The sequence below is a fragment of the Halichoerus grypus genome, chromosome 1, assembly GCF_964656455.1.
Source record: "Halichoerus grypus chromosome 1, mHalGry1.hap1.1, whole genome shotgun sequence".
Classification (NCBI taxonomy): Eukaryota; Metazoa; Chordata; class Mammalia; order Carnivora; family Phocidae; genus Halichoerus; species Halichoerus grypus.
Genome location: NC_135712.1, coordinates 202,099,049 through 202,124,522, shown reverse-complemented (window position 1 = coordinate 202,124,522; position 25,474 = coordinate 202,099,049). Strand labels below are relative to the sequence as shown.

Genomic DNA, 25,474 nt, shown 5'->3' with positions numbered 1-25,474 from the left:
AAGGTCGACCAGGAGTCAGAGACCGTGGGTGAGGGGAGAAGCCACCACAGAGGAGGAAGGAAAGGGATTAGTAGAGGTTAGAGGGGCTGCCTGGACAGACAGCCAGCCCCGGGCATGGCAAAGGTCTTCCTAGTGCTCCTCTGGGAAGAATCGAGACCAGAGGCTACCTCGGTGGTTGTCCAGAGCCTGGGCTGTTCCCCCCACTGAGTCTCACAGGAAAAGCAGGCTGGGGAGGGAGCCCGTTCCCTCCCTTCTCCCCTCTTCCGATGGAGCTGGTCAGTGGGCAGGGCCTGAGGATGTGCCCTTGCTCGGAGAACAGGAGAGAAGCGGCCTGGCAGGAGCCTGGCCGAGGGTCTGTCTGCCGTGGTCTCTGGTGAGGACGAGGAACTGGGAGGAGTCGGAGGGGCCAGCCTAACTCAAGTCTCTGTTCAGGGCCAGGGAGCTGGGAGGGTCCAGGCCAAGGGGAAGACACGCTTTCCCCAGACACGCCCTTCCTTCTTTTCTGCTTTCCTTTCCAACACAATTCCCTTTAAGAATGGCCTGGAAGGAGAAGAACAGCTAGGGCCAGGGCTGTGTGTGTTTTCTTTCTGGCTCCCCCAGACCTCGGCCTGTGTGACCTGGCCGCAGGCAAGAGTGGGCCGGACGGTCACCTCTGGGTTCCCTGTGGCTCTTAGGCAGAGAAGCTGGTCACACCTACTGTTGGACACACAGCCGGGTCTACACTGTTGGCTACTATTTTTACAGAAACTCTTACAATGATATTATTATAAAAGATTAAAAAAGTTGCTGAGAGCCCCCCCGGCCCCATTCTAAACCATCGGGAATTCCCACAGATCCAAAAGATGGTGGCTTGGCAGCCAGGGAGTGCCAAACCCCGGATTTTCCACACCCGCAGGGAGGGGCCTGACTGGCAGTGGCAAGGAGTCTGTCTCCCTACGAGCCTCCATCTGATGCTGACTAATCTGCAGGCCCAAAGCCGCCCCACAGGGCCTTAGATGACTGCCACCTGCCACCTGAGGGGGGCCTTGGGAAGCCAGGAGGAGTGCCAAGAAGGGCCCAGGACCTCATGCCTCTCCTCCTCATACCAAACTAAGTGCTGCCCCTTCCTCCCGGGGCTCCTCACCTGGAGCCCAGAGCCAAAAAGAAAGAAAGGCCCACATCACAGCAATGGACTGACCACCTTGAGACTTTTGGACACTTAGGACAGACAGGTGGCCGTGGCACCAGGGGATTGGGCTCCAGTCCTGCCCCGCCAGCAGCCTCGAAGTTCCCAGCGAAGGAACTGTGGGTAGGGTGGAGGTAAGGGTTGGGGCAGGGGGAAGGGCAATAGATGAGGACCAGAGCCGGACCAAGCAGAGGTACCTAGTGGCCAGGTGAGTGCTTGTGGCCCACAGCTCAGGGATGCTTGAGGCAGGCTGTTTCCTGACTCTGCCCTCTGGACCTACGCATGGAGTCACCTACTCCAGGAAGTTGACCCTGCCCATTTCAGCTGGATTCAGGCCCCCTTTGTCCATCATCCTCTCTCCAGGCCTGTAGTCCTCAGATGGGAAGGGTGTCCCTGTGCCCAGTAGAGTGCCTGACACAGCACAGTGTGTAAGAGAACCATCATGGGAAGAGGGAAGGACTTTTGGCAAAGGGCACCCTTCACCAAGGCTGCTAGGCCCCATTCCTGGTGTGACCTGCTATGCCGGCCGCAAGGGAAGGCGCGCGTGTGTGTGTGTGTGTGTGTGTGTGTAAGATCCAGTGTCACTGCAAATGGAGGGATGTGGCCTGCACACCTCGCACCTGGGCCTTGGTCACTGGGCTCCCAGGTCTGGCCTGCATGCAGCCCTCCCAGCAGCACCTACCCTGGGTCCTCCCCCAAGCCCAGGAGCGGAGGTGAGGGGGCAGGCTGCCCGCTTACCGTTTCATCTGTGCAGATGGAGTGCACCTGGGTCCCAAACATCACAGATGTGAAAATGAGAAAGAGCAGCCCCTCAAAGCACAGCAGGATGAGGAGGATCACTGTGGTAGGTGGTGAGAAGGAGCTGCACTCTGAAAAGAGAAGGGTCGTGTGGGACTTGGGGCTGCTACCCATTGCCCGCTGTGCACCACTCGATGTCCCCAGGGCTCCCGCCCTGCCTCCAGCCCCGCAGGACCCGGTTCCTCCTGGGTGCCATGTGTCCCTGGCCTCCAGGCCATGGAGGGCACCATCCTGCCTCACATCTGGCTGCACCAGCACTCCCTCGGGGAAGCCCTTCTCCACAGGCCAGGTCCCTCCTGGGGCTTCCCCTCCTAACACCTCTTAACTGCTGCTCTTTTCCTGTCCAGTGTCTGTATCCTGCTGCCGTGCACAGTGCCCGGCACATGGAAGGACCCAGAAAAGCCTCAGGGCTGAGGCATGAAGATGAAGCCAGGGGGAGCCTCCTTCCCTCAGACAGCACAACACAGGCTGGACATTCCTGCACCTCTGTCTGCTTCTGGGGGACAGGAAAGGGCAGGTCCAGAGGATCACTCAGGGGTTTTGGAATTCGAAGTCTATGAGGGGGCAGTCTGGCTACTGGGCTTGGCCCTGAGCTAGGGGTGAAACAAGCCCCCTGGGAAACGCCCCTCTCAGGAGTGTCTGCATCACTGAGACGGTCAGTCCAACCGGATAGCCGCCTGGCCAGAACAGCTGCTTTCGATCTCCCGGCCTCTCTCTGAGCCTAGGCTGCCGGGGGTGTGTGACCTGAGATAAGTCCTTGTCCCTGTCCAGGCCTCCACCCCCTCCTCCTAGAGCAGCAAGGTTTGACCAGATGTGTGGTTCTGTTTTCAGCACCAGAAGTCTCTGTCTGGACCAAGTCTAAATCAGAAGCACCCCCAACTGGAGAGAAAAGCCGAGGTGCTGTGGGAGATGGTGGGGGGGGGCCTGAGGGAATGGGGATGACACTGGGAGACAGGGATCTGATCCCAGCCAATCTCCTGCCCCCACTGACGGCTGCCTGGGCCTGTCACAGCCCGGCTTGTGGTGCATGTTTCTCGTTGCCCCAGGGTGCAGGCCTGTTGCCCTGGCTGGAGGGGTCCGATCTGGGAGGGCTGGGCCGGGCTTCCCCGGGCTTTGGGAACTCAGGGAATCTGGGGATGCCCTGCCGCCTCCGTCGCGGGAGCTTCACCACAACGGGCCTGGAGACAGCACTGTCCAGGTGGTGAGGTGAGCCACGTCTCATCCAAATGCCTTTATCTCCTCACGCTTCTCTCGGAACTCAACAATGCCTGCGGACACTTTCCCCTCTGGCTTCCTTGCTGGCAGGGCCTGGGTGGGCTGGCCCCGGTCGGCTCCAGGTGTGGCAGCCGCCTGCCTGGCTGCTGGGTGGGGTGATGGGCAGAACGAGGGTTCCACAGTCAGGCAGACACAGCAGGGTGAGGATCCTGGAGCCGACTCCCCACCATGAGCTCTTGCTAAGATGCCCCCACTAATAATCTGTGGCCCCTGCATCTTTCCTGTCCCGCACCCCGTGGAATCATGTTTGTTCCTGTCCTTGCTTGCTGTCTGCTTGCCCACACCTGCAGCCCCAGGAGGCCGGGGCTTTGGCTCCCTGCTGTCCAACCAGCCTTGCAGCGGTGCCCGACAACACAGGACTGTGGGCACATGGCTGGGGCTCTCTGAGCTTTAGTTCTCCCTTCGGCTGGGTGGCGTGGCTGAGAGCGCATGAGAACATCCGCACAGGTCGGCCCGGGCCCAGCATGAGCACACGGCCGGTGCCCCCTGGATGGAGGCGCCTTGCCCCTTCCTTCCCCACCTCGGCTGCCCCGGGGCTGGGGCAGGAGGCAGAGCCCGGCGCCGTGGCCTGCTCTCCATCCCCACCCAGCTACACGGACCCTTCCCCTCCTGGGCTGGCCCCCGGGGACTACGAATGGAGTTGGGGAGGCAGGAATCAGACCCAGGAAATGTACAACTACCACTCTACCCTTCGTTAAACCTCAACTCAAAGCGCCCTCATTCTGGGGACACCCCCTTCCCTTCTTACACAAGCTGGATGTGAGACAGCTCGGCCACGGCTGAGCAGTCATGGTAGTCGCTGTCACACTGGGCCAATCTCAGGCTTCCACTCTGGGGACTGTCCTCCTAGCCTAGCGGCCACAGGCACCATTACCTCAAGCCTCTTCCATCAGGAATCTTGACCGAAGACAACCAAGAACTCTCAGGGAGGACCCTGGGCCCCGGGGTCATTGAGGCAGGGCTGGAAGAGCCCGCTCCAGACTGGGGCTTGAAACACGGCCCTCCTCTTAGACGTGTGAGCTTGGGGACTGACTAGACCCCTGCGAGCCCCAGCTTTTGTCACCCACTAAGTGGGAGCCTCTCTCCTGCCCTGCGGGCTTGTCGTAAGGTTGAAGTAAGGCGCTGCTCACCAAGCCCTGTGCACCCCAGCTGGCTCTCAGCGGTCAGTACTGACATGGCCCCTGTCAGCTGTGCTCCGAAAACAGAGACCTTCTGCCTCATGGACGGTCCGGGGCACACTCATCACTGCCTGAGTTTGTTAATCCGACAGCGGTGGGTGGGGGGCAGGGGGCGACGGGGTTGATAAAACGTCCTTGTCAGACTCCACTGCCAAGTTGCCAAGGCCACGTCTGGAGTTGGACTGGATGGCCAGGGCCTAGCAGGGTGTGTACACTTGCAGAACATTTACCCAGGAAAGTGCTGGGGCCCTGCCCAGCTCTGCAGCTTGACCTTCCCCGTCTGGCTGGTACCAGAACTGCAGTAGTCACAAAAACTGGGAGGCACGGTGACACCGACTGAACTGTGTCACCCGCAAAATTCATAGGTGGGAGCCCCACCCCCCATGTGATGTTATTTGGAAATGGGGCCTTTGGGAGGTGATGAGGGTTACGTGAGGTCAGGAGGGGGGTCTGTGGTGTTTTGTCATGGCAGCCCCAGCTGACTGAGACTCATGGGGTTCTCCTCCCCTAGGTGGGGCCAGGCCAGGCCGGGCAGGGGGCAGGTCGGGAGCTAGAGATCCCATCCTTCCCATGGCCTCCCCAGTTCTGGGGAACAAGAACAGCAAGCTAGTGCCCAAGAAGACAGTACGTACAGGAAGAGCGAAGTTCTGAAAGATGGTGCAATGCAAAAGGAGGCCCATCTGATGCTTCTGCTGAAGATGTTTGTCTCACGGACTGAGTGTGCGTGTGTGAGATCTCGCCCAGCATGTGGCCTCTCTTAATTCCTCCAGCATCTATTAAAATTTTTTTCTCTTCTCTCTTATTTTTATTCTTCTTTAAAATCATAAAACTGCATTTGTTTTCCCAGCATCTATTTTTTCCCTCAGGGTCTGTGTGGTCTCCTGGCTGGAGTTCCTTCCTCAGCGTTTGTGCGTGAAATGGATTCCACTAAAGCAGGAAGGAGCTGCTCTGCGATCTCAGTGTGGCTTGGTGGAAAGCAGTTAAAAAACACCCACAGAAAACAAAAGTTCAGAATGGAGTTCTGTGAGATTGGAATGAAATGACTTTTGATTAAAGTGCCTCTTCTTTTCTTTTTTTTTTAAGTAGGCGCCACACCCAGCGTGGAGCCCAACGTGGGGCTTGAACTCATGACCCTGAGATCAAGAGTCGGACGCACTCAACCAACTGAGCCACCCAGGAGCCCCTAAAGTGCCTCTCCTTAAAGACAAGGAGACAAAGGTTCTCTCCCTGGCAAGGCTCCCGTGCCCTGGGACGTGCTTCTTGCGGGGCACGCTTAGGCTAGAGGGTCTGTCCAGCTCACTACTTTACCTGTGGAACCGACTTTAGGGGGCTGCTTTTTTTCATGAAGCGAGATTCGGGCCTCTGCTGTCCCTTCCCTGGTCAGTCCGTAGGCTTGCAGCAGATCTAATAAAATGGGGTTGGCGCCTGGCACCATGACACAAACCAAGAGCCCGCCCCCCGTGAGTCGCACACTGTCCCCTGGAGCAGGATGGGGAGTTCTGGCACATACTCACTTGTCCAGTCTTCTTCAAAGCAGTGCAGAAAGTGGAATCCCACCATGATGAGGGCGTGCAAGGAAATGAGAGCTATGTACATCTGAAACAGGAAAGCAGGGCAGATGCCATTGTTGTGAGAACCTTCTGACGGTGCAGGCTCCTGGGACAGGGGTGCTCAGGACCTCCCATTCCGGAACACTCAGTAAGGCTGAGGGCTGACTGGGAGAGAGCCAGGAGGCCTCTGGTGATTCCCCTAGGGGTCTCCCGCCCTGGCTCTGGGACCAAGGTGAGAGTGTGTGGAAGAAGAAACAAGTGCCCGTCGCTGGGTGTGACCTGGGCTCTAGGTGGGCCAGGGTGTTCCGGGCCGGTGGCTTCCCTGCACTTGAAAACTCAGGGTGCTGACTGCCAAGGGCTCTTCCAGCCCTCTTGCTAAATCTCTACCTACCTGCAGCTGAGGGAGGGCTTGCAGTCACCACCAAAACTGGCTTCTGTAGCTACTTAGCCTGGACACTTTGGGTGGGAGCCCAGCACACAGCCCTTGCTTAGAGACGATCGACTCAAGCCAATTTGCTAGGTGCTCAAGTGGAGGGCTTAGGAACAGGCACTTGTTGAGCCCAGGAGCGCTCTGGCGGGAAGGCAGAGGCCTACACGGCCAGGCAAGACTCCGAACCAGCAGCACAAGACACTGCGAGTGCCGAGAATTTTCGAAGGACCGAAGCACTCCGTTGCTCCACGGAGGGTGGGGCAGGCCTGGGAAGCTGACTTACTGTAAACAGGACGAAGTACTTCTGGTTGTTCTCGCCGACACAGTTATTGACCCAGGGACAGTGGTGGTCCATCTTCCGAATACACCGCTTACAAACGCTGAAAGGGCCCATAAGGCAGACCTTCAGGGGTGTCCTCACGGCGGCAGGGGCCCGAGGAGAGCAGAGAACCTACCCCCCAGCTCTACTCCGAGCACAGGGCCTCCTCGGGCACTGCCTGGTGAACTGCCGGGGGTGTGGCAAGGGGCCTGGAAGGCGGGGTCAGGACCCCCAGGGTCACACTCATTCCCAACAGGGGACAGTCATTGGCCAACAAGGCCCCTTCTCTTGTTTGACATGAAACAGGGTGGCACCGAGGGGCTGAGCAAGAGGCTGCTCTCTGGTGCTCACAGTGAGCCGCAAGCTGGTTTACTGAGAGGATAGAGCGAAGAGGCGGTTTACAGAAAACAGGTACTCCCAACTTCCCCCAAACACCCAAAACCCGAGGGCCAGGGGCCAGCTGGGAGGGCGTGGCTGACCGCAGAGGGCGCTGGGAGAGGAAGAGTGGGCTCAAGGGCGGGATGTCTCGGCGGCAGGAAGTGCCCCTCAAGAACCTTTCAGCTGGAAGGTAACCACCACTTAGCTGCAAAAGCAGAATGCATTTGAGCTTAAGTGTTGATCAGAAATCCCATTAATTTGCAAATTGCTAACTTGTAATTGGGCTCCTTTTGGGACTGGGACTGTTTCAAGCTTATCTGACAGGAAACATCCCTTTTTGGAAAAAATAATCTGAAACAGGAGTGCAGGTTCCTGGGGGCTTGAAAGCACCTACTCCCCAAACTCGGGTTTAGACACACCCCTTTGCCAACAGATAGCCTCACCAGATATGGGTCCTGTCTCAATTTGTTAACATAGGCTCCTTGAAATGATCTTGGGGGTGTCATTTGTTCAAAACAGTTTTAAATACTGTAAATATAAGCCTGGGAATAATACAATTAAAGTGTTTTCTGTTTTGAAAGCCCCTTGGCTCACACCAGGTTTCTTTCTTTCCACTAGTTTTCACAGCTAACTTTATCTCAGGTTCTGGGCTGTGGCGGGTGGACCCTGGTGGAAGGGCTGTGTCACATTCCGGTGTGGGGAGCTCACACCTGCCAAGCTCTGGCTGGCCGCCTGTCTGGGCAGGGAAAGCACGGGAGGAGCTCTCCTGGGAGTGGAGGTGAGCTGCTCCCCAGACTCCAGGCCAGGAAGCACAGACCACTCTGAAGGAGAGCCCCGCGGCTAGGCCACGGCCAACTCGGAGCTGCGGGCTCATCCACACCCCAAGGAGGACATGCGGCCTTTTCTGAGCAGGGCGTGAGCTTTAGTGGTAAGGTAGGCCTGGGCCTGCTGAGCTACCTTGGTCAGACTGGCCAAACTTGGAGCCTCGGGTTCCCCATCCACAGAAAGTGTTGTAAGGACAAGGTGAGGACTGATTGTGGGGGCCTGGCCAGTCTCCACCCTGGTTCTGTTCCACAACTTCGAAGGTCCTCACTAATATAGGGGGGAATGGGCACATCTCAGGGAGGCTGGCCCAGCTCTAGAATCTCCCTGGGAGCCAGGAGGGCAGGGGAAGAAAGAGGCATGAAAGGGACACAGACAGATATAAAGAGAAAGTCAGGTACCCGTCTCTCTCTGTGTGCATGTGTTACTAATTAAAAAAGTACATATGAATATGTATAGTATAGATTTCAATTAATAACACTTGTTCCCAGGATATAATTTTAAGAGTACAGACAAGTAGAGAGTGAAGACTGAGCCGCTCCCTGCATCCTGGGCCTCAGCCACCAGGCCCCACATTCCCTCTGCAGAGCCACCTTGCACGTCCTTCCTCAGCTCTGGGATCTTAGCTCCCTCCCAATCTGAGGACCAAACTCCCAAGGTTAAGCCCCTCCCTGCCCCAGGCTCCCGAGCCCTTTCGCCCCCATCTGTGCCTCCCTCTGCAAGGGGTTTCTAGTGGGTGCTCTGAGGCAGTGTTTGCTCAGCAGCAGAGAGCTGCCAAGTGGCCTGACATCCTCTGAAAGCCGCCTGAGTTTCAACGAGCTCTCAAGCAAATCCGTCCTTTGCTCTCCTCCCAGCCTCTAAAGAGCCCCGGCGTGCACTCCAGGAAGTGGGTTTCAGATGGGCTACGTGTCACTGGGCGGCCACATCAGAGTGCCTCCTCCTCCTCCAGGGAGCAGGGACAAGCGAGCAGAGCCACCGAGAGCAGCAGAAGTTGGCCCAGAGTGCCCGGCTCTGAGCTTCCTGTCTGCAAAGGCATGCAGGATTGTTCAGAAGCTGGCTCTGGGGCCAGGCGGGGTGCATGTGGGTGGGGAGTCCATCCATGAGCATGGCGAGGGTCCCGATCAGGCACCGTCTCACCCACGGCTCACAAAACCACCTGCCCAAACGGTTCTACATTTGGGGCTTGGAGAACACCAAGGGCAAGGCCTGCCCGTGTCCCGCCCACCTGCTCCACCTCGGGCCCTATCCATCCTGAGGAAGAAAAAATGTGGGCCTCCCACAACCCCGGATACCCCAGTGGGGAATCGGTCACCTCAGAGCCAGCCCTCTTCCCACTCCCAGAGGCTGGGTGGGCAGCGGGGCTCCAAGGTGTCCCCTCCCCAGACACCGGCCCTTTCCCTCTCTCCTCTCTGGGGCTCCTTACTGCTCTTTCCTTCCTGTGAGCGCCAGCCCTCTCCTGGGCCTCCTCTTGGGCACCCCTCGCTGCCCCTTTGCGAGGCGCTTTGGGCAGGTGCGCTCCTGGGGCTCAGGCCCCGCGGGCTGGTAGCGCGTCCCAGGCTGCAGGAACAGTCGCTGCAAAGACCAAACATCTTCCACGGAGGCATCTTTTGATGTCCCTGCCTTTAGGGTTTCCTGAGCCCCTTCTGTGTTTTTAAATCAATGTTCTAGAAGAAGGCGATGCCCCTCCTTCCCTCTTCCTCCAGGTTCCCTGCCATTTTTCAGGCCCCGAAGCACTTCCTTCAAAAGCTTGGTACAGCCTGACAAGCTCATCGGCTCAGTCAGGCTCTTGGTTCTCAGGCCCCAAAGTTGCTGGCTGGGGCCCTTGCCCAAGCCTGGGTGATGGCCCACTGTGGAAACATAGCTGTGTCCCCGAGGGCCTGCGTCTCTCCCTACAGAGGCACTTACCAAACTGTATCGGGGTGGAAAAGTGCACCTGCCCTGCCTGAGCGGGAGGCCCAAGGGTCAGGGCCATGTCTAATCCACCGCTACGGCCCAGGGCCAGGCCCAGGACCTCCTTAGCAAGGGGGAGCTGAGTGCAGTCCCTGAAGCTACAGATGGGGAAAGAGCAGGCCTGGGAAGCAGCTCCACCGCATCAGACTGGGACGCCCGGCAGGGCACGAGCAAAGAACAGAGCTAGAGGGCACCAGGTGGACCCTGCTGCACGTCCAGGTTTTCACCCCACACCTCCTGCAAAAAAGCCTCTACCACATCGTGGTCCCAGCTCTGCAACAATGTTGGGTGAGGAAGTCCGGTGCGGCGGCGGCAGAGAGAACACTGCTCTCAATCCCCACGTGGGGCCCTGGGCAAAGCAACTTAGCTTCTCCGAACCGCCCTCTGCAGAATTAGTCCCCATCTCCCAAGGTTAGAGATGATGTAGGTAAAATGCTTTAAAAACAATACTAGCGCTACATAAATTTTACCGGTGGTCACAACCATGAGAGAGACAACATAAGAATCTGGCAGGGACCCTAAGCCGTCCGTGACTGTCTCAGCCTCAGTGTGTTTGTGGGGGTGGGGGCTTTGGGGAGGGGTGTGAGGCTTTGCCAGGGGCCCAGGTCTCCACCTCCTTGTGCAAGAGCAACCTAACCCTTAAGCCCAACACCACGGCTGTCCACGTTAGCATGAACGGCTCCCTCTCCAGGGTTTCCACAGGCCTCCATGGTCCTCAATGCCAGGACGAAAGCAGCCCGGCATTCCAGAATGCCTCTCGGTGGAAAGAAGACGCACCCACACACCACCGGGCTGGAAGGAACATCTACACAGCCAGGGTCAGGGAGCATCTGTGGTACCCATCAGAGCTCAGGGAATGGGGATGGATTTAAATTCCACGGGGCTCTGTTAGGAGGACAGGATGCAGAGAGCCAGGTGCGCACTCACGCACACAGACACGCGCCTTCACTCGAGCAGGGACACTGACTCCTACTCTCTCGAGCCAGGCGGCAGGCCTCTCGGCTTAAGCAGTCATAAACCCAGCTCTGTCTGGTGTGCTGGGGATGGTGCTTATCCCGAGCTGCGGGTCCCCAGATGGCCTGGGCCGCCGCGAGCCCTCCCCGAGAAGTGGTCATCAGCACACGCTTCCTGATGCGGGAGCAGGCGACACACAGGCATCCTCACTCGACTTCGTCTGAATCAGCAGCTCTTGTTTCGCTCAAGCTGATTTGTTTACTAGCACTCAAGAATACCTCCCTCGGATCATCCTGGGGAGAGAGGCGAGGAGGAGGCGGTGAGCAAAATGCCAGGCAGTGGAGGCAGCCGAGGGCTCAGGGAGGGAAGAGAAAGAACCACTGTGGTCACCCGAAAGTTCTTTCCTACAAAGCTCGAGCCTCCCTGTTGCTGGTCCAGCCTGGAAGCCCAGCGCGGCCGGCCGCTCGCACACACCTCTCCTAACCAACGGCTTCTGCCGGGGCAGCCAGCCGACTCCCAGTTATTCACGTCTCACCCTCACGACAAGCTGCCGGACAACAGCCCCCTTTGCAGAGGACAGAGCTGAGCTCGGAGATTTGTGCTGCCTGGTCCGCGGCCCCACAGCGCGGCGGGGGCACTGCTGGGCTTCCAGCGCTGACCTCTCCAACTCCGAGGCGGGAGCCTGCTCAGCACACTGGGCTGCCCAGAGTTGGGGCCTGGGGAACCACGTAAGCAGGTGGGGCCCCTTCACTCAGGCGATGAAAACGGCTGGCTTCCCATGCCCCGGGTAACAGAAAAGGCTAGACAGGCGCCTCCAGCCCAGGCACGAGCAGCAAGCCCTGAATTCGTCTGTAACACAGATCTCAGAGGTAAACTGGCCCCACGCTGGGCTCGGCTCCTCCAAGCTGCCGGAAACCCCACGGGAGACAGCAATTAGCACAGGCCCTGTCCAAGCTCCTCAGCCGTCACCCTCAAGAGGGGCCAACTAGTTGGGGAGGTCGCCGTCTCTCTCTGACAGAAAGACGTAAGTACAATTCCATCAGACCACACAAGTCACCCCCAAACCAGAGTTCTAGTGGAAAGAGCCCTGGACCGGAGCCGCAAACACTGGGCCCCATGCCTGTCTATGGCTCTCACCAGGGGTGTGAGCTCAGTGTGCCCCTCCCGGCCGCCCCCCCCAGTCTGAGAAAAGGACCAAGTGACACCAAGTGTAATTTAGCATTTAAAGTCCCCTTGTAGTGATAAAATGCAGTTTTTAGCTAGATGCCTTCTCGTTGAGAAGACTCAAAACAACGAAGACATCTGAAAACCAAAGGGAAAAATCACCACACATGAGATGGGGAAATGGCTTTTTGGGCTGAATCCTATAATTGTCACAACCTCTAGGAGTTTTGTTTTAAAGAAACATCTCCATTCAGGCACAGACCCTTCGTTTCCCTCTGAAAGTCAAGTGAGTAGGGCCCACCTCTTAAATGGGTCAAGTACTGGGCACTCAGAATGATTTTCCAAACCTCTGTCTTCTGTGGCCTTAATAAATAAAGCTGTGAGGTAGGAAGGAACCCCTCAATTTTACAGATACAGAGCCAGAGGTGGAGACAGTCAAGGGCGTGGCAGGGTCCTCCATCAGGTCTTAGGACAGGCGTCCTGAGCCCAAACCAAACGCCCTTTCCAATCTAGTGAGCTCATGGAGATCGGGACTCAGTCACGGTGGTCACGTGCCCAGAGCAGGGGACGTTCAGAAGTCCTGTTGCTGATGGCACTCGTGCGGGAAGCAGGTGTGGGGGGTGCTGCTCCAGAGCACGTGAGAGGTGGGGGAGGGGAGGAAGCGGGCGGGGGATGGGGGTGTGGGGGGGCATGTGTACCTGCAGTGGTGGGCTCGGTCGGGCTTGATGCTGCAGCATTTTGGGCACTTGTACACCACCTGTCCAGGCTTCAGCTGTAAACTCTCGATGAATTCTTTAGTGGCATTTCCTTTGGGCACCGCCCCCTGTCGGAAAGAGAAAAGGCATCAGGGCTGGGCTTCCAGCAGTTCTGATGCTCCACGGTGCAGACGGTCACTTGGGAGCGGCAACTACCCACACGGACGGGACATCTTTACCCCAACAACATGTGTGTTCAGAGTTATGCCAACACCGATGGACACTTACGGACAAAGAATTTTCCGGAGGAAAAGTAAATGATTTTTCTAGAGTGAACAGTTACATTGTTCCTGATAATTTTTTATAAAGATTACTTTTTTTTTTTTTTTAAAGATTTTATTTATTTATTTGACAGAGAGAGACACAGCGAGAGAGGGAACACAAGCAGGGGGAGTGGGAGAGGGAGAAGCAGGCTTCCTGCTGAGCAGGGAGCCCGATGTGGGGCTCGATCCCAGAACCCTGAGATCATGACCTGAGCCGAAGGCAGACGCTTAACGACTGAGCCACCCAGGCGCCCCAAGATTACTTATTTATTTGAGGAGAAAGAGAGAGAGAGAAAGAGAGAGGGAGAGAGAGAGCATGAGCAGAGAAAGGGGCAGAGGGAGAAGCAGGCTTCCCACTGAGCAGGGAGCCCGATGTGGGGCTCAATGCCAGTACCCCAGGACCATGACCCCAGCTGATGGCAGATGCCGAACTGACTGAGCCACCCAGGCGCCCCATGTTCCTGATAATTTTCTATCTTCATCTTAGTGAAATAGTTTTCATTGAATCCATTCTTTCCTATGTAAATATTACTGTGAGGATTTGACTCACCGATTACTTTTTAGTCTGCATTAAAATTTCCCAGTAACAGCTTTGGCCTTTTCGAATATTCATTGGCGGGCATCGCACCTGACAGTTCAGTTTTCCCAGGCCTAAGTTTGCAGCTCTGAACTGTTTAAACTAGAACCGGGTTTTATTTTTTACCAATCCTACTGTTGTGAAGCATCGGTAATCTATATTTGGTTCTTATGAATCCAAAAGCAACTGTGAGCCCTGCCCTCAGATCTGACTTGCTTTTTGACCAGAACTGCCCTCCAATTCGCTATCCCATCCTTTTCTTTTTTTTTTTTAAGAGTTTATTTATTTGACAGAGAGAGAGACAGCGAGAGCAGGAACACAAGCAGGGGGAGTGGGAGAGGGAGAAGCAGGCTTCCCGCCGAGCAGGGAGCCCGATGTGGGACTCGATCCCAGGACCCTGGGATCATGACCTGAGCTGAAGGCAGACGCTTAACGACTGAGCCACCCAGGCGCCCCAGTATCCCATCCTTTTCATATGCTTGTGAATACTTTGCGTTTTGCTCTGTCAACACCTTTGGGTGGCAGACCCAAAATACCACCAGAGTCTACTGGGGCTGGTGCCCGTCTGAGCAGAAGGAAAACAGGCCGTGTCCAGGCCTCAGCCAGGTCCCAGTAACCGATCCTCACCAGGTGCCTACTTGGTGCTCACTGCTATGGATTCAGGAATCAAACAAGGTATCTGTCCCAGCAGGCTCCGGGTCTTTCGGAGAGTGACAACAATTCTAGAAGCCACTGTGCTGCAGAAGCACATGGGCGCAGCCGCCAACTAGCCAAGGCAACCACAGAAGTTTCTAGAGGTGAGGGCTTTTTTTGGTTTTGTTTAAGTAGGCTCCATGCCCAGTGCGTGGAGCCCGACGCGGGGCTTGAACTCACGACCCTGAGATCAAGACCTGAGCTGAGATCAAGAGTCGGATGCTTCACTGACTTAGCCACGCAGGTGCCCCTCAAGAGGTGAGGTTTAAGGATGGTCCTGAGGCACACACAGAGGTTTGCCAGGTGGGCCTGTGGGAGAAAAGGGACTGTGGCCGGCGGAGGGGCATAGGGAAAGACAAAAAGGTGAGCGTGAGCACGGCACATCTGGGGGACGGTGAGAAAATCAGCATGGCGGGCCCCGGGCATGCAGTGGCAGCAGAGAGGCTGGACTAATGGGCAGGGGCCAGCTTGAGCAGAGCAAATGCCAGGCCTAAAGGCTGGGGCAGGATTCTTCTTCATGGGCCACCCACAGCCATCAGGGAACATCTTGAGGATGACAACTCAGTTGCCTGTGCTGTGTGGGTCAGGTAAGAAGAGGGAGAGCAGAAAATCCCACAGCCCAGTTAGGAGGTTACTGCTGATGGCCCAGTAAGTGAACACAGGGGTGGAGGAGAAGTGGGGAGGAAATTCAGATCCAAACAAAAGGGGCAGGGAACGAAATGAGTCCCGTGGTGGTGGGGAGGGCGTGAGAAGGGAGAAGAACACGAATGGGTCTCACCTAGAGGAGCTGGTAAATGGCCGTGCCTGTGAGGCTCCAACCCGACGTAGGTGCAGACGACCTGCAGGAAGGGCTCAGCTGAGGCTCGCCACAGAGACCGCTCAGCACATGGCAGCGCAGCGGACTGAATGTTTGCGTCTCCCCCAGATTCACAGGCTGAATCCCCCAGTGTGTGGTATTAGGAGGTGGGGCCTCTGGGAGGTGATTCGGTCACAAGGGTTCCGCGAGGCGATTAGGGCATGGGGTGAGCACCTTATAACCAGTCCTCAGAGCTCCCTCCCCCTGCCTGCCACGTGAGGACACAAGAAGTGGCCGCCTACGAACCAGGAAGTGAGCCCACCCCAGACGCAGAAGCTGCCCGGACCTCGATCTTGGACTTCCCAGCCTCCAGAGCTGCGGGAGATAAATTTCTGTTGGTCAGAAGCCAGCCAGTCTCTGGTGGCCCCGAACGGACTGAGACAGGTAGCCTGTATCCTGGGTCGTGCGTGGGAGACAACACGCAGCTTTAACAAGCTCCGGGCGCCCAGACTCTGATGCAGAGCTACCATACAAGAACTGTCAGCCGTGCGGCCCAGGCACTCGCATTTTTTTAAAAGCTCTCAGCAGGGCTGAGAACCACTATGCTAGACCAGGGGCTCCATGACTGGATCTACCTTGTTCGGCACCAGAGCCCCTAGCCTGGAAAAGGTCTATCGGTTTCCAGCATGGGGTGAAAGGAGCAGTGAAAGCAAGCAGAACAAAAAAGAAGGGAGCCAAGGGTGCCAGCCTTGGTGGTGGTGGTGGTGGGGGGGGTTCCAGCAGTGTGGCCTAGCTCCCTAGCAAGAACTGGGTCTAACACTGGGTCGAGTCACAGCTTTGGGGTGGGACTGCTCCACACCCCCCATCCAAGGTCGAGGTGACACCAGGCTGCTCTCATCAGTGGGCAGCCATGAGCTACCACCATCAGGGAAGCTGATGAACAACAGAACCGGGGACCACTCCCAAGTCCCAAAGGGGCCTGGGAGGGGGAGCGACAGTGTGGTCTACTAGAGTGGGTAAGGTGGGGATTTCAGGGCTGACGGAGCATCCCTGGCCTCCCCAGAGTGGGGCTGATGGACTCTAACACGCTAAGGGAGGGGTTCCCAGGGTAGAAGAGATGAAAACTGGGTGTCAGAACCTTTCCCACAAAGAAGGAATTCTGGGACAGGAAGAGCCACTGGAGAAACAGCAAGAACTTGGGAAATGCTGATGAGGCAAGGGAGCTGGAGTTTCATCTTTTGCTAAGAAAATGACTCACAGGGGACAAAGATTCTAGTTACGGAAACTGCAAAGACAAATCAATGAACAACTCTTCCTGAAAATCTATACCCCACCGAGCACTGTGGGAAGTGCAAGCAAGCAATGGGGTCCTGGGTCTCAGACAGCGGGTGGGGCAGGCCCCCAGGTACCCCGACACAGCAAGGAGGCTGAGCACCTAGTGAAAGGCATGGCCACCAGGACAATAGGAGCTGGGCTGGCGACCCGGGAAGGCCCAGGAGGATCCTGGCGGGTGCAGCAGGACAGAGGCACCTGGGAAGGGAGGCAGTCCAAGCAGTGCCCAGAGGTGGCCTGTCCAGGGGGTGCCGGGTAGAACAGAAGCACTGGAGCGAGAGGGTATGTGCGGGGGGTGTCTTTCTGGCAGCGGAGAAAAGATTCAGTACCGCAGTTCAATTATGGGAAGATTTTCAATTTGTCTCAAAGAGGTCCCGGGGTGCCCCTCTGGGGAGGCAAGGGGAGCACTCTGCTCCCCTCGCCTCCTGCCCCTCGCCCCACCCCTCCTGTGGCTCTCTGCTGGGCTCCCCAACTTTCCCCTGCTGACCCGTCACCAGCTCTTTATCTGTTACCGCCCGCGCTTTCCTGTCTCATCAAGGACCTGCTCACGCCCGAGATGGGCAGCACATGGCTGACTAGGAACAGAGCTGTGCTTCCCCACTGGTCTGCCTGAGCGCCATGGGGCAACAGACAGACAGGGAACGAGAAAACCCAAAGGACTGCTCATCCACAGGGATGCTCTTCTCATTGGTGGAGGCTCAGGACTTGGAGCGGGACAGAGATGCGGTCCTGATGAGAAACTTCTGGAAGCGTGGATCCTGGTACACAGCACTGTGGGCACCAAGATGCTGAAAACTACACGTGATTCAGGGCAACCGTCACCTCGTGGTGGCGGGAGGCTGGAGAGGAGTGGAATGGGTGGGGGGGGAGGGGTACGAAGAGTTTGCTGAACTGGCTTTATGATGTTTTACTTATGAGGCTGGAGGGGAGTGAAGATATCATATCATCGTATCATCGTACTATCCTTTATACCCTTTCAACTGTCGGAAGTGTGTCGTTAAAATTTTTTCTAAAAGTTCAAAAAAGTAGAAAAAAAATCTGGTCTGCAAAATGCAGGCAGGCGGCAGAAAAGCCTAAGATAGAAATTTTTTTTTTTTAAAGATTTTATTTATTTATCTGACACAGAGAGACACAGCGAGAGAGGGAACACAGGCAGGGGGAGTGGGAGAGGGAGAAGCAGGCTTCCCACTGAGCAGGGAGCCCGATGCGGGGCTTGATCCCAGGACCCGGGGATCATGACCTGAGCCGAAGGCAGACACTTAACGACTGAGCCACCCAGGTGCCCCTAAGATAGCAAACAAACTTTGGTGGGCAAGGACTCTATGGTATGTATGATGCCATTTAGGATATACCTCCTGACATTAAATATGCTATAAAAGTATACAGCTATTTAACATGGACAACATCTCTGACAGGTTGTTAAAGGCAAACGTAGATTTCCAAACAATATAGGGCATTGAAGACCTTCTGGTAGAGTCTGACACACAGACACTTGAACAATGCGGGGCTTAGGGGCCCGTGCAGACAAAACCCACATATAACTTTTGAGTCCCCCAAAACTTTACTAATAGCCTACTGTTGACCAGAATATCAATAACATGAATAGTCAATTCACACATATGATGTATGTTATATGTATTACATACTATATAATAAAGTATTTACTTAAAACAAAGGAAAGAAAATGTTGTTAAGAAAATCATAAGGTGGGCGCCTGGGTGGCTCAGATGGTTAAGCCTCTGCCTTCGGCTCAGCTCATGATCCAGGGTCCTGGGATCGAGTCCCACATCCGGCTTCCTGTTCTGCAGAGAGCCTGCTTCTCCCTCTCCCTCTGCAACTTCCCCTGCTCATGCTCTCTCTCTGTATCTCTCTGTCTCAAATGAATAAATTAAAAAAATCTTAAAAAAAAAAAAAACCCAAGAAAATCATAAGGAGGGGTGCCTGGGTGGCTCAGTCGTTAAGCGTCTGCTTTCGGCTCAGGTCGTGATCCCAGGGTCCTGGGATCGAGCCCCACATCGGGCTCCCTGTTCCGCGAGAAGCCTGCTTCTCTCCCACTCCCCCTGCTTGTGTTCCCTCTCTCACTGTGTCTCCCTCTGTCAAATAAATAAAATCTTAAAAAAAAAGAAAAAGAAAATCATAAGGAGGGGCACCTGGGTGGCTCAGTCGGTTAAGGGTCTGCCTTTGGCTCAGGTCATGATCTCAGGGTCCTGGGATCGAGCCCCGCATCTGGCTCCCTGCTCAGCAGGGAGCCTGCTTTCTCCCTCTCCCTCTGCCTTTTCCCTCGCTCACATAAATAAAAAATTAAAAAAAAAAAAAAAAGAAAATCATAAGGAAGAGAAAACACATTTACAGTACTGGATTGCATTTATAAAAAAAAAATCATGTCTAAGTGAACCCATGCAGGTCAAACCCACGTCGTTCAAGGGTCAACTCTCTGTATTTAAAAAGACAAAGACACTTGCAAATTATTAAGGTTATCTCACATAGTAGGATCACAGGTAATTTGTACTTTCTGAACCATATTTCTTAAATGTTCTAATAAGAACACATGGCTTTTGCAATTAGAAACTCACTAAAAATACAACCAAAAAATACACCTCAGGAAGGAGCTACCCAAAGTAGGAATATGACCAGCTTTCCTGAATTTTATAATCCAAATGTTGTGACCATCTCATTTGGAGATATCTGGGGCCCTGCCCGGAGGCACCAGGAAAGGGCAGGGTCTGGAAGTCTTTCCAAAGGCAAGGCAGGGCCCTGACCACCCAGAGGAGTGGATTTTAAAGGGGGATTGGGAAGGGCACTGGCCCAGGCAGAGAAGAAGGCCCCACAAAAGCCCAGAGGGCCACATTAATTCCTTTTAATGTAAAAAGTCACTGAGTTTGGGCAATCATGTGACCTTTTATGAATCCTAAAGTCACAAAACCACAACTGGACGTCGCTCTTGTCTTACGTACAAAGGAAAAGCCCTGAGGAACATCACTGGCCCAAGGAGATAAAGCAAGGGGGCTGAGTTTTCCTAAATGAAGGCCCACGTTGTTTCCCCCTCACCACATCCAGTTTTTAAGGTCCCAGCCACCAGAGCTTGCTGTAAACCTCGGGAGGCCGCACAGAAAGGGCTACAAGAGGGCACCCCAACACCTCAAAGGGACACCGGAGCCCTCAATTCGTACCCTCATTATCACCTGCTATTCCAGACCACGAGGGGAGACCTCATACAACAACGCAGCCTCTTTAAAAGGCTGCCCCTCCGGCAGCACTCTACGGACGTACATGCCCTGGAAGGCTCACTCCCTTCCAGGCCAGACCCCATCTGCCTCGTGAGTCCCTCTCAGAGCCAGAGACCAGCCGGGCCAGTCCCTGAGACGGACGAGCCTGTGACACGGGCCCTTCCCACCCTCTGGTTCAAACGTCTCCTGTCTCTTTCTTCCTCTTTTTAAAAAGAACATTCTCTTCTGTGCTTATCTCCACAGATTTCAGAATTTCCTGTTATTAGTTCATGGTAAGGAATTTTGTTCGGTACAATCCTGGACGGACGGCAGGGAGTCGGAAGGCCTGCTGGGACGTTTCTGCCGGTGTCGTCAGGCAGCAGGACTGAGAACCACCTACCCCCCATTCTCACACATCTCACAGGGAGGTCTTGAAGCTTCCATGTTACTGCAGCCCGGCAGACCACAACGTAGCAGTTTTTTTCCTCCACAATAATACTCGTTCGTGATTTAAAGGAATATAGAGATGAGAAAATTACAAAGGAAAACCCATTCTTTGATTTCACTACCCATAGATCCGTACAATTAATATTTTAGAGGATGTTCTTCCAGTCTTTGTGCACACAGCAAGCTAAAAACACTAAAGAATTTATAAATCCATAATGCTCGTATGTTTCTAAAATATGTATTTGGCCCCATAGTGGCATCTGTTTAAATCTGGGGCGGGGAGGTGTGATATGGTTCTATCGACCATTCCCCTCAGTGGCTAGCCCAAACTTCCAGTACCTACCTTGACCCCTACCCATTTCCTTTTCTATTTCAGAGAAAACCGAGGCTGCTGGGGTAAACCACCAGCTGGGAGGATGAGGGTCCCAGCTAATCCTGGTCTTTAGGAGCCGCAGACTTTTACCCCAAAGCTTCTCCCGTGTTGTGTGCACACTCCGGGCTCTCCCTCCCCTCGCATCTAAGCTTCTCGAGGTCGTGCGCACTTCTGTCTCTGCTACCTCTCCCTTACTCTAGTTCACTGCTCTCCAGCACCTGGCCTGTCTCCACACTAGGGATACCTCTCACCAGGTCACTGTGCGACTCCCTGTGACCAAACCCAAAGGTCAGTTCTAAGCCCTCATCTTCCTCGGATCTCCTGTGACCACCAGTCCCTCCTGTCATTCTCTCCTGAGGCTGCTCTGTTCCCTCAGGGTGTCCTCCTGCCTCTGGGGCTGGGCCTCTTGCCCTCCCTTGGGATGCTGCCCACCTTGGAGCCCCGGTGTTCCTCAGGGATCCCTCCTCTGCTCATTCTGCACCCCCCCCACTCCCTGCCATCGACAGGCCTCCCCAGCACACCCAGTGGTGACGCTCAATCGCCGGCTCCAACTGAGACCTCTTTTCGAGCTGCAGACATCTCCACATGTTTGTTCAAGAGGCATTAAAGCCAAAGAAAACCAACCCCCCCAAATTCAGCATGCGAGAACTGAATCTGTTCCTTTCTCCCCCCACCCCCCACTCTCCCTTCCTGGGGAAGGGCCCACCTGGCCCATGGGACATCCGGTTACTGTGCATTCAGGGTGGAAATCCGGCAGCCATCCCCAGCTCTCCGAACCCTCTGCCCCACATACTGGCCCCAAACTGTGCCTCAAATCCCATGTCCTCCCCTCCATGCTGCCATCCTGGTGTTCATTCCGGCCCATCCTCACGTGCCCCAGATGTTAAGAGCATCTCCCACCTCTGTTCATTCTCCTTAACTATTTCCCAGAGTAAACTTTCTAAAATGGGAATCTGGCCATATTATTCTCCCTGCCTGGATGCCTTCACAGGCTTCACAGAGCCTTCCCCGGGCCCAGCGTCCGAGCTCTTGGGCAGGGCCCATGCAGGCCTGCCACAACCCAGCCCTGGACCACTGATGCAGCCCCCCACCCCAATCCCTGTGGACTACCTGCAGTTTCCCAAAGGCACTGTGCCCTCCAAATCTTCCTCTTGGGCCCCCAGGGACCCCATGTCAGCACCTCTGCCCAGCCTGCCAGGCACCTCCTTGCCTCTTGCACTGGAACCAAAACCCACTCAGGGATCACCTCCTCTGCCTTCTTTCTCATGGCCCTGGGCCACACCCAAGACAGAAGCCTTTGCTGTCCTGGCCTGTTTTTATTTGTCTTATAACACCTATCATTTAAGTACACACTGATCGTGCATGGCTGTAAATTCCTGGACAACAGAGACAACGTCTTTCAACTTCCTGCCTGGTGCATGGCCCAGGGCGTGGCACGGAGCATGTATTCAATAAACCCAAGCTGAAGGATAATGATGATATAACAGACATTTACAAAGTGCTCCTATGCCAGGCACAGTTCCAAGTGCTTTATTGTACTTTCTCAGTTAATTCTGCCAATAAACCTATAGGCAAAGACTATGTTATTCCCCATTTTACAGATGAGGTAACTAAAGCAGAGAAATCAAGCAACTTCCCAAAATTATATGGCTAAAAGGTGGCAGAACCAGGATTCGGACCCAGGCAGTCCAAGTGGAGAAGCCTCGTCTCTATCAGAAGACAAATTAGGTATTTACCAGATGCTGCTGTTAAGTGATTGAAAAGGCTTTTCACAATCGCCTGGATGCCACAGTCTCGTTCTCCTGCCAACAACTATCAGCATGCTAACACTAAGACTGAAACGGGCCTGTTTCAGTACGTATTTAGAATAACACGACAGTGTAAGAAGGACACAGAGAAGGTTCCAAAGAAACACCAACGAGTCCAAGGCCTCAACATCCCCATGCATTTTAATCGGCAAGGATGAAGCTTGCTTAAAGTGTTTCAGGGGCCCTGGGACTGAGGCATGAGCACACCTGCTGTCCAGGCAGGAACTCTCCCTCGATTAGCTCTGCCAGGAACAAGGTGACAAGCCCCAGGCCTGACTCACAGGCCACCTGTCTCCTCCACAACGAAGTGGGAGGTAGGTAATCCCCAAATGGTCACTGTCCTCTCTCTGGAGCCAGAAAGATTTTTCCATTGGTGTTTCATTTATTTATTTGTTTGTTTGTTTGTTTATTTGACAAAGAAAGAGATAGCAAGAGCAGGAACACAAGCAGAGGGAGTGGGAGAGGGAGCAGCAGACTTCCCTCTGAGCAGGGAGCCCGATGCGGGGCTCGATCCCAGGACCCTGGGATCATGACCTGAGCCAAAGGCAGACGCTTAACGACTGAGCCACCCAGGCGCCCTCCATTGGTGTTTCTAAGTTGCTCAGTGGCAGGTATGAGAACTTGCCTGGCACGAGGGAGAATGAACCCCTAGACATGTGACCTGACCTGGGGGAATAGGTCAGTACCTCTGGCCACACCCAGCGCCGGCCTATTACCCGGCATGCTGTGGGAGGGCCCAGTGCTATCCCTCCTCTGCGTTCCTGGGGGCCGGCCATCATGACCCATCATGCTACTGGCCCGAGTAAATACTTGCTAACCGACTCTGTACACTGTGTGTAATCGATAAGGTCACGGAGAGAGGCTCCAGAAGGGAACGCCAACTGCACGTGGATGAGTTTTGGCAGGTGAAACGGAAATAGAGGCCTGCAGGGCTCTGGGACAGTCGTGTGAAGTCTGTGTAGAGCAAGGTATTCACAAGGTGGGACTCAAAGGGAGGGAGGGGCAGTGGGGCAGGCAGACAGATGGATTTTCTTTTCCTTAACAACATGGTTAAATTAATTTATATGCCTCCTTTTGTCAAATCTCAGATTTGCGGTCATTTACAATGCTGAGTTAGTAAATGATTAGTTAGTAAATGATCAGAAGGGTTTACACAATTATTGCAACTGCGAAGCACTTGGCTTTGAGGTTCCTGGCAGCCGGGGCAAAACGGGAGAAGCTATGCCTCTCAGCTTTAAGCAGCTTCCGGGAGACAGACAGATATCCCTGATCTAAATCTTAAAGGGAATCCCTCAGGATTCCTGAGGAAGCTCACAGGATGAGGAAATAAAATGTATCTGCAAAGGGAAAGGAAAAAGTGGCGAAGTTGGGGGGTGGGGTGGGGAGGGAGATGACACAGAGAGCTCCTTGATATGACACACCCTCAGAGTGAGCACGGTGAGGGCACCCGAGACCAGACCCTGGTCTGACTTGGGCTCTGCCCATGCCATGCTGCCTCTAGGCCAGCCCCCCTGCCAAGTGAGGCCCCTTTAGCCCCTTTCTTGCTCCTTCCAGGCCCATCCCTCTTACCCCACTTCCCATGGGAGCTTCACCTCCAAGAGGGCTCCTTACACATCTGTGAGCCATCCCCTCTTCCCTCTCCTGCTCAAGCTCTGCACGGACCCGTTTCCCACTGCGGTGCAGGGAATGACTGCTAACTGGTCCAGAAAGCTACGGGTGGTTGCAGATGGTCTGATGGTCCAACCACGGTAAGATTTCAAAGCTGGAAGGGGTCTAGCAACTGTTTGGGGGAGACTAGAAGAGATTCTTTTTTCTTTAAAAGATAACCTAGTAATACTAACAAACCCAAATGATAAACAATGCATACACTGTTACATGTTGTTTATAACCCATGAAGATAGTTTTTTTGAGAAGAACTATATGCAACCTGAATTCCTGAGATACAAAACATTATAATCCTGTTAGGGAGTTTCTTAGGACCCTGCAGTGGCACCTTCCTAAAAACACACCCGCCCTGGAGTGTTAATAAAGAGCCCCCAATCTGATGTGTTTTCAGTGTGAGATTGAGGCTCCCCATGCTGCCCCAAGGCCTCCCCAACCCTCTCTGGATGCACTGGGTTTTGCATAACACATCAGTGTGCTGGGAGAGAGGAAAGGCAGGTGGCTGAAGAGCCTGAGGTGGGGCATGCCTTTAGGACATGTCTGAGTCGCTCCCCTTACTGATGGTTGATATTTGACCGATGCTTCATTTGGGGGCCCAGTTTTCTTTGGGGCCACCAGCAAAACACACCGGTGGGAAGCTGACTGGTGTTTGGGGTATAGTCTATGGTTCTCACTCACCGGGGATTGGCAGCGGTGAGAATCATTCACTCCTGTATCCAAGTGCAAGGGGCTAGACTGAGGAGACCCCCCGGAGAGGCCACGCAAGTCAGTGCGGGGTAAAAGGACGCAGGCGTGTGAGGGCAGCTGGGATGCCCGGCCAGAAGCCTTCCCACCGCCCGCCTCCCAACGTCCAGTTCCCTGACTCACGTGCCTTCTAGACACCAATGACCTCGCACGAAGTTGTCTGATCCTGACCCTGCACCAGCCCTAAACCTGGCTCTCTGCTCACGTGTAATATAGACACAGTTGGCCAGAACAGAAGCCTTGATTTCTCTCCAAAATCTGTTCTCGACTCTCCCATTTAATAAACGGCACCAGCAATCCCCTAGCTGCTCGAGCCAAGACGCTGGAAGACACACTCTCTAGTCCCTCTCCATTCTGTCGGGCCCTACCCCAAACCAATCAGAGCAGAATCTCTGGGGGTGGGGCGCAGGCGTCCGTACTTCTTCAAAGCTCCCTAAGGGATTCTAATGTGCAGCCAGGTTTGAGAATTAGTGGCTTAAAATACACTCCAAATCCAACAGCTTCTGTCCAGCTTCACTGCTCCCACTTTGGTCTGAGCCATCAACCATGTCGTGTGCAGACCACTGCCATCCCTCTAATCCTCCTGGGTCTCTGCTCCACCTCAAACCCCCATTACAAGCACAAGACACTGTTTTTTTTAAAAATCAGGTCATGTCATGCCTCTCCGTTGGCTTCCCACTACATTGAGAGTAAAGAGCAAAGCTCTCATGAGGCCCTCAAGGCCCTGCACGATCTGGCTTCTGCAGTCCTACCTACCTCTTCCAGCTCCTCTTGCTCCCACTCACCACGCGGAGGTCACCCCGGTCTCAGTCCTGTTCCCCAAATACTACCTCTG

General features: G+C 54.8%; 1 protein-coding gene across 6 annotated transcripts in view; it reads right to left on the bottom strand.

The window, feature by feature from the left end:
* Positions 1-25,474, bottom strand: part of ZDHHC3 (zDHHC palmitoyltransferase 3) — a 55,767-nt gene that overhangs the window by 10,926 nt on the left and 19,367 nt on the right. For 4 of the 6 annotated variants that reach the window (XM_036095890.2, XM_036095889.2, XM_036095892.2 and 1 more), the window contains exons 3-7: positions 12,682-12,806; positions 6,680-6,776; positions 5,931-6,012; positions 5,725-5,820; positions 1,904-2,034 (exon numbers count right to left, since the gene is read on the bottom strand). In XM_036095890.2, the coding sequence (XP_035951783.1) occupies positions 1,904-2,034; positions 5,725-5,820; positions 5,931-6,012; positions 6,680-6,776; positions 12,682-12,806 (531 nt within the window). The remainder of the gene's footprint in view (positions 1-1,903; positions 2,035-5,724; positions 5,821-5,930; positions 6,013-6,679; positions 6,777-12,681; positions 12,807-25,474) is intronic. The other 2 variants (XM_036095891.2, XM_036095894.2) reach the window with 1 other exon arrangement.